The sequence below is a fragment of the Aplysia californica genome, unplaced genomic scaffold, assembly GCF_000002075.1.
Source record: "Aplysia californica isolate F4 #8 unplaced genomic scaffold, AplCal3.0 scaffold00754, whole genome shotgun sequence".
NCBI lineage: Eukaryota > Metazoa > Mollusca > Gastropoda > Aplysiida > Aplysiidae > Aplysia > Aplysia californica.
This window is the reverse complement of record NW_004798024.1, coordinates 290,923-299,962: the sequence shown is the minus strand read 5'-3', so window position 1 is coordinate 299,962 and position 9,040 is coordinate 290,923. Positions and strand designations below refer to the sequence as shown.

At 40.4% G+C, this 9,040-nt stretch overlaps 1 protein-coding gene across 1 annotated transcript in view; it reads left to right on the top strand.

The window, feature by feature from the left end:
• LOC101854902 (sodium/hydrogen exchanger 2) overlaps positions 1-9,040 on the top strand; it is a gene marked incomplete at its 3' end in the record, with an annotated part of 48,581 nt that overhangs the window by 10,627 nt on the left and 28,914 nt on the right. Inside the window, 4 exon segments of the mRNA XM_035972596.1 lie at positions 1,785-1,812; positions 4,267-4,379; positions 5,720-5,795; positions 7,116-7,186. Of these exon segments, the coding sequence (XP_035828489.1) occupies positions 1,785-1,812; positions 4,267-4,379; positions 5,720-5,795; positions 7,116-7,186 (288 nt within the window).

The following is a 9,040-nucleotide window of genomic DNA, read 5'->3' as shown; positions in this document are numbered from 1 at the left end:
TTTTATGAGTTCTTCTCAGCAATCAAACAAACGCATAACATTTCCGGTTTTTTTTGGTTTAGTTTCAGAAGAAGATAGGCTTAAATTTTGATTTTTTTCTTCTGTTTTTATTGAAAATCTTGAAAGGGCAAAAAAAAAAAAAGAACTTATTTATTGAAATCCAAAGTTGGGACTTTAATATATATTGAATTATCAAGTGCCTCTATTTGAATGTAAAACGATGATGTGATAGGAATACTGAATGGATGGAAACTGACTACAGCATAACCCGCATAGGTCGAATGCAGATTACTCAAAATCACGCGTCTGTTGAATTGAGCCTGCGGTTCTGTTTTTTCTTCTTCTTTATCTTTGTAAGAAAATTACGCGCAGCTGGAAGACTAACTCAGAATAGTCGAACTAATTACGCTGCCATAGAGGTCTAAAGTCATTGTCTTTTGAGGTGCACTTGAGACAAAATAATAATAGGCCTAATCATTTTTATTTAAAAAATGGAAAAAGGCAAGGTCGGTAAAATACCCCACCCCCCCTCCACAGAAGCAGCTTACTGCTTTTTTTAGCGCGCTTCTCGACACGCGTTCCCTCTGTTCGAGTCTAGGTCCTATAGGCTTAGCTAGGCTTGTGTGGAGTGGGCGAGAGGAGGGGTTGTGCGTCACACGACCAGCCGCCCCACCCCTCTGTGCAAAAGACTGCGCGCTTGGTGGGAGGGGTCAGGTAGGGCTGCATTGTTTCGTTATCGCGTTGTTGATTACTGTTATGATATGCTTATTTGTCAATTTGTTTTTTTTGGAATAATTTGGAAAGGTACCATTCGATTGGTGCAGACTAAAAACCGCTCACACTGAACTGCGCAATGAAACTCTTGGTACTGGTAGACTCATTACCGATCAAACTCGGAAGCGTGGCTCATCGTGTTTCTTATTCTCAATCTGTTAATTTCAAATTCTCCCAAATTTCAAAGTGAGTGGTTGGTGGGTGCTCTGGTGTGGTTTGCTGCTTCTTTCCGGTCAAACATCTATCTTCCTTATCTCCCCTCCTTCTTTTTTATGTTTGTTACTCTCTTGTAACACCTCTAATCTTCTGGCGCTCATATGACCTTATGCAGTTGCGAGCGCCGTAAAACCTCTACTAAAACAAACAAATTTCAAATTCAAGTCAATAGGCACAGATCTAACCTATCTAAGGACAATGGCCGAAAAAAGAAAAATCTCTGTACCGACCCAATCCTTGTGGCTTCCCTTGATTCTCTGACACAGCTTATGCCATAACACTGTTCACGTACCCTAGACCTACTGAGGCCAGTCCCGACGAATTCGAGCTATCCGTGTTATACTGTATGTTGCAGAATTTGAAAAGTTATACAAAATTTCCAAAGAGGCCTACCTTTTCCATGTTACCATAGCAACCATAGGGTCAATTATTAAAAATAATTGTTACTATCTATTTGATATTGTGTGGCTTATCAGTGTGCTACACCAGATACATTTCCATATCTGTCCCCGTCATTTTATGCAAGAAAAAATAATGAAATTATGCAAAACGGTTTCAAAAATATGAAATTGTGTGGTTTTGTTAATTTTAACAGAGTGATAGAGGAAAATAAGAAACTATGCAAAAAATGATCAAATTTTACTAAATTATGCGGGGTGCATAAAACCAAGAGGACTGCCATATGGAAGTAAAGGTGTGAGAATTCCCACCTGTAGACAGCCTTGCAAATTTTGTTTCTTTGATTATGTTTTTTTTAGTCATTTGTTGATTCTTGTTTTTGTTCTTGGTCCCAGGGTACAATTCTGGCTTGCATCATGCTAGGTAAGTTGGTCAAGCTCTCTGCTGTCATTTGAAATGTAGTTGTTTGTTTTTTTCCTACAATATTTTACTTTATTTGTAGTGATGTGTCATCTGGCAGATTGGAAATTTAAAGTTTTGTCTGATATTTTACTGATTTTAGAGTTGGTTGCGGCCATTTTATTGAGAGTGTGTTTTAACGTGAAAGAGATAAATAGATCTGGGGGGGGGGTAAGTGTTTTACGGCGCTCGCAACTGCATAAGGTCATATGAGCGTGCGGGACACACCTAATACTTTTTAGTAGGTAGGAAATTTTGAATTTTGCCCGGGTGGCGGCCGAAGCCTACTCTTATCAATTTTAGACCACCAAGGGATCTTTAACGTGCACAACTTGCTCATGGGACCTCCGAGATTTTTCGCCCTTGTCCGAGAAGGCTAGGTGTAGATCTTTCCTACCAGAAGATCAGGGGTGTGGCAGAAAGACAGCAGTAAGGAGGAGCCAAGGAGTAGCAGTAGAAAGGCTGCAGAAAGAGTCAGGAGCCCAGAGGAAGGGGCAAAGGGGGCGAGGGGGTGGGGGCAGAAAGTGGAAATGAAAGCAGACAACAGAACATTGGTAGAGAGCAGGAAAGGAGGTGAAAGGAGACAATTTTAGACAAGAAAATTTTTGGTCGCTACCCGGATTCGAACCCGGGACCTTTGAATGAGAGGCCAACACCTTAACCTCTAGGCCACGAGAGCCCCCTAAATAGATCTGATATGGAGGGAGAGAGATAGGGAGGAAAAGGGGGGGGGAGGGGGGAGATAGAGTGATAAGGAGAGAGAGAGAGAGAGAGAGAGAGAGAGAGAGAGAGAGAGAGAGAGAGAGAGAGAGAGAGAGAGAGAGAGAGAGAGAGAGAGAGAGAGAGAGAGGGAGAGGGAGAGAGAGAGAGAGAGAGAGAGAGAGAGCAATGTTCTGTTGTCTGCTTTCAATTCCACTATCTGCCCCCACCCCCTCACCTCCTTTGCCCCCTCTTCTGGGCTCCTGACTCTTTCTGCAGCCTTTCTACTGCTACTCCTTGGCTCCTCCTTACTGTTGTCTTTCTGCCACACCCCTGATCTTCTGGTAGGAAAGATCTACACCTAGCCTTCTCGGACAAGGGCGAAAAATCTCGGAGGGCCTGTGTGCAAGTTGCGCACGTTAAAGATCCCTTGGTGGTCTAAAATCGATAAGAGTAGGCTTCGGCCGCCACCCGGGCAAAATTAAAAAATTTCCTACCAACTGAAAATATTAGGTGTGTCCCGCGCGCTCATATGACCTATGCAGTTGCGAGCGCCGTAAAACACTTTACAAAAACAAAAAAAGACTTAAACACCCCCCTAAAAAACAGCGACCTTGCTATCATCACTGGTTTCTGCAGGAGCAATAGAAAAGCCCCTGGCTAAGAACCACATTCATTGGTATGATGAGTCTTTTATACAGCTTTTTCTTTCTTAATCCTTACTATCGTCATTTTTCCTCTTACTTCTTTTGTATGTTTGTCACACTCTTGTGACCTGCTATTTCTGGGGTGCCTCGACATTCGAAGCAGACTTAATGTTGTTGGAGCTTGAGAGATGAGCTGAGTAAGTCTGATTCCCTGTAAGGACTTCTCTGTTGACATCCACCCCTTGGTGCTGATATGACCTTATGCAGTTGCGAGCGCTGTAAAACCTCTACTAAACCAAAAAAGCACAGTATATTACAATACGTTATATGTACACATTGCATGTGCTTGTACCAGTGTCTGTGGTATAGTTGTTAGGAGCTTCGCTGTCACAGGCAGGACACCTGAGTTCGATTCCAGAGTGGAGAGAAATTTTTATCGAGTATCTTGGTTTTTCTGTGGGGATGTTGTATCCCTCTCTGCCCGGGTTGGCTCTGACGGGCAGGGTCACAATCCTGCCTCGTAAATACAGTCCACCCTGCTCTAACAGCCACTTGCGTAAGATAATCACCTGTATGAACTGTCATTTCCCATTTCCTGTGTTGTGTATTTTTACGTTATAACGATACTGTGTAAGAAGGCCACTTTCTTTTTGACAATGGATTATCATCTTGGACAGTAGTTTTGACTATTTTAAATTGTGTTGATACTTACTTTACTTTTAGCAAACATCCATTGTAAAAAAGAACAAAAAACAACCCCCCCCCCCCCCAAAAAAAAAAAAATACGTACAAAATATAAAAAAAACGTGGAAAAACATGTGCTTATAAGGGATAAGGTAAGATAAGATAATACTTTTTTTATTGTGCCCAGAGGGAAATTTTTCCTGGCTGTACAGGACCGTAAAAACACACGCAGGTATACACAAAAATTGTAAATTATATAGTACTCTCATTAAAATTCAATATGGAAAGAGAAGTAAAGCCGACAGATAAATGTATATTCACACCAGACGCATCATTCAACCACGTGCAGGAATTTTAATTACAAGAGATGTTTGTTTTCTGTGTTCAGGAGGGACCCTGTTTGGTCTGGCTAAAGCCGGTGCGATGGGAGACATTGTGGATCTGAGCTTTACAGAGATCATGGTCTTCTCTTCTCTCATTGTGGCTGTGGATCCAGTGGCGGTGAGTTAATGGGTGTTTGGTGGGTGCCCTGGTGTGGTTTTTGCTCCTTATCTCGCTCCTTCTTTCCTATAAAAAAATCTATCGTCCTTATCTCTTCTCCGTGGGTGGTTGGCGGGTGCCCTGGTGTGGTTTTTGCTCCTTCTTTTACTATAAAAAATCAATTGTCCTTATCTCTTCTCCGTGGGTGGTTTGCGGGTGCTCTGGAGTGGTTTGCTTCTTCTTTCCTATCAAACATCTATCGTCCTGATCTCTCCTCCTTCTTTTTTATGTTTGTTACTCTCTTGTAACACCTCTAATCTTTGGCACTTATATGACCTTATTGTGTGGCAAGTGTCATAAAACACATACTAAAACAAACGATTATCTCTTCTTCTTTTTTTGCTATTTGGTACTCTCTTGTAGTACCTTTAATCTTTGGGTTTTATGTGACCTAATTGTATTGCAAGTGCTGTAAAACTCTTACAAAAATAAACAAAAGAAGGTGGGTCCTCGAGGATAACTTCTGATTTGTGAAGTTTTCTTTTAATTGGATTTGACCAGCTGCTGGGGCTTAATGATTATAAATGTTATATTTTTTACTCTCAATTTAATTGTCAATATTGCGACGGTGTATTTCACTTTTACTGAAAGTAAATCGCAATAACCTTTTGTTGTTCCTGCAGAGGTGGTTTAGTGGTAAGGCAGTTGGGATTGCAACCGAAAGGTCTTGGGTTCAAATCTCATCAGGGGCTGGAGATTGTTTCTTTGGAGAAGGCACTTTATATGAATTTCCCTCACTACAACCAGGTGGGAATGAGTACCTGGCTATAGACAGTGAAAGGTGTTAGAGTTTGAGATCTTAATCAGATGCTGGTTCTTTATGCTTCCCAGGAAGAGAAGCTGAGAATGTTTCTGAACGTTCTTGGTATCTGCTGGGGTAATGATAGTTGGTATGCACATAGAGCTTGCTGTCGAACTGTGGTGTGCACTAGGCAAATGCTCTTTGTGATAATAATAATAATGATAATAATAATAACAGTAATGATAATAATAATTTTTATTATTTTCATTTGAATATTTTTATGTATCTATTGTATTTTTTGTTGTTGTGATGATAAAGTCCCATCTCTCAGTACAAAGCAAGTGAAGAGCAAAGCCTACGTAGTTATTCCCCGTGACTCTCAGTTCACACGCTGACGCTGAGTGTCCGTGACAGTAGACCTGCTGTTAGTATTAATCCTGCTGAGCTTTTTTATGAATATTTAATATGCGCTGATGGATTGATGATACGGATACTGATTTTTCTCTTTCCTCTCCCCCCCCCCCCCCACCCTCCACCCTACCCCAACCTCCTCTTCCAGGTGCTTGCTGTCTTCAATGAGATTGGTGTCAACCATGTGCTGTATTTCCTTGTGTTTGGAGAGTCGCTGTTGAACGGTAAATATTGATTCTGTTAGTTTTGTTTTGCTTTTAGTCTGCTGTAGTTAAATGACTTATTTCCTAGAGAGGCCGTAGATGATTAGAGAATGGTACTGGTAGATTCTACCTCTGTACTCTTGCTCAATTGTTTTTTTTTTGTCTTGCCTGTTTTGCTGTTTATTTATTTATCTATTTATTTATCTATCTATTATGTTATTCTGTTTCCAGTAATGTACTTTATGATTTCCACTGTATCTATGAGCATATTTTTTTCTCAGAATAGAATAAAAGTGAAAAGTTATGGATCAGGTGGGGTATTATTGTACAGAATTTAGTAAGCCACATGCATGCATTATATAAATATCAAAAGGGAAAGGAAGTCTAAACAAATGTGAGGTGTGCTGACAAAATGAGTTACTTCTCCGATTTTAGCCTTATGGAAATTGATACATCAACATACTTTATAGGTGAAGTTTGTACAATTTGTAAGTATGGAAGAATAAAAGACATTGCAGACTTGAAAAAATGGCAAATGGCATCAATTAGAAATTTATAAATCTGACCGCAGTGTCAATTTTCGGCCGATATCTCCATTCTTGGACAGCAAGAAGTAACTCATTTTGTCAGCACACCTCACAAATACTGTTTAAAAAAAAGAAGCAGAGACGTTTTATTTAAATCTTGATATTACTTAAGAGTTATTATTTTCTCCCTCCTTTGATGAATAAACAAATTAAGGTACACAATCTTGCTTTGAAGATGACTACTTGGCTTCTGAAATGTACCTAGTAATACCTTGAAGGAGAAGAATGCCTTTTGTGTGATGATTATGTAGACAAGGCTTTTAGAAAGTTCTCATTGCTGTCAGTACTGCTCAATTCATTATTATTTTGTTTGTGCGTTGTTTGCTAGCTGGACAAGTCTGCGGACAGCTCATGCCCAGCTGGGGTTTTGAATATACTTATCTTTTTTCTCTTCACTTGTTTCTGATGTAAGATAAGATAAGGTAAATCTTTGTTCTCCAGATTCTGGCTAATTGGTTTTGTGTTTCACCTCGTACACACACACATGCGCACATGTACACCCACGCATGCATGCACACACACGCACACACTCACACACACACACACACACACACACACACACACACACAAGCACACTCTCACACACACACAGACATGCACACTCACACAAGCATACTCTCATGCACACAGGCACGCACACACACGCGCACACACACACCACACACACACACACACTTAATGACTTTGTGATCACTGATTTTACTTGCGAAAGTTGGTTAGTACTGTAAAAACTGTTTTTTTTTCTTTTCTTCAGACGGTGTTACAGTTGTGTTGTACAAAGTGTTCCAAGCATACAACGTTATGGATGAAATAAACGGAATACATGTAAGTTTTTTTGTTGCGCTTTGGTTTAATTATGCAGCCTGCAGTAAATCATATCTGTGTCATCATTGCCTTTTTCATCTTGCCACGAACTAACACTTTCTATCCTTCCCTATGTTGGACTAACTGCTAGAAATTATTTCGCTGCAGGGGGCTCTCGTGGTCGAGAGGTTACGGTGTTCGCCTCTCATTCAATGGGTCCCGGGTTCGAATCCGGATAGCGCCGGAAAATTTCCTTCCCTAAAATTGTTTTCTTTATCTCTAACAATTTTCTGTCATCTGCTTTCGTCTCCACTTTATACCTCCTCCCCTTCACCTCCTTTGCCTCTTCCTCTGGGCTCCTGACTCTTTCTGCAGCCTTTCTACTGTCTTTCAGCCGCACTACTGTCTTTCAGCCACACCCCTGGTCTTATGGTAGGTAAGATCTAACACCAAGCCTTCTCTGATAAGGGTGAAAAATCTTGGAGGTCTTGTGTGCAAGTTGTGCACGTTAAAGATCCCTTGGTGGTCCTAAATTGTTAAGAGTAGGCTTTGGCCACCACTCGTGCAAAATTTAAAAATTCCCCATCAAACTGAAAATATTTATTGTGTCCTGCCGGCTCATATGACCTTATGCAGTTGCGAGTGCCATAAAAGGCACACACACACACACAAAATTTGGCTGCAGTAAATATTGTTACAATAATAGTCATAATTGTTTATAGGGATCACAACACTCGCTTGATTAGGTCTCTGTTGAGGTGATGTACTACCGTTGTTGTGCTCTAACAAATCTTGACTGTGCACTGTAGTCTTTGTGGGTGGTTGGCAGGTGCTACTGTTTCCGTTTCTTTGTCTTACTTTCCCCGGGACGAAGTGACCGCTATTGTGTGGATGTCCTTCTCTTTACTCTGACTGTGAGAGGTTGGCGAGTGTTCTGATGTGATGTACTCATTCTTTCCTACCAAACGTCTAATGTTCTTATCTTTCCTTCTTTTATTTTTATGCTACTCTCTGGCAACACCTCTCATCTTTGGCATGTATATGACTTATTTGTGTTGCAAGTGTCTTAAAACTCTTACTGTCGGTGGTTGGCGGGTACTCTTATGAGGTTTGTTCCTTCTTTCCTATCAAACATGTACTGTTCTTGTCTCTCCTTTTTTTGTGTTTGTTACTCTCATGAAACAACTCTAATCTTTGGCACTTATATGACCTTATTTTGCTGCACAAGGGCCGTAAAACGCTTACTAAAACTAAAACATCTCTTGTCCTTGTCTCTCTTTCTTTTCTTTGTATGTCACTCTCCAGTAACACTTCTAATCTTTGTCAAGTATGTGATCTATTCGTGTTACAAGTGTCATAAAACTCTTACTAAAACTTTAAAATTAGACTTAATGGATGGTTGGCGGGTGCTCTGGTGTGGTTTGCTCCTTTTTTCTTATAAAAAAACTATCGTCTTTATCTCTCCTCCTTTCTTGTGTTTGTTTCTCTCTTTTTGTAACACCTCTAATCTTCGGCACATATATTACCTTATTATGTTGCAAGTGCCGTAAAACACTTACTAAAACTAAAAAAACTGGTACTGTAGGTGGTTGGCAGGTACTCTGTTAAAATTTGCTCCTTCTTTCTTATCAAACATGTACTGTCCTTGTCTCTCCTTTTTTGTGCTTGTTACTCTCTTGTAACAACTCTAATCTTTGGGACTTATATGACCTTATTGTGTTGCAAGTACGGTAAAATGCTTACCAATGCTAAAACATCTCTTGTCCTTATCTCTAGAGCTTTATTTCGTCTCTCCTCCTTCTTTTTTGTGTTTGTTACTCTCTTGTAACACCTCTAATCTTCCGCACTTATATGACCTAATTGTGTTGCAAGTGC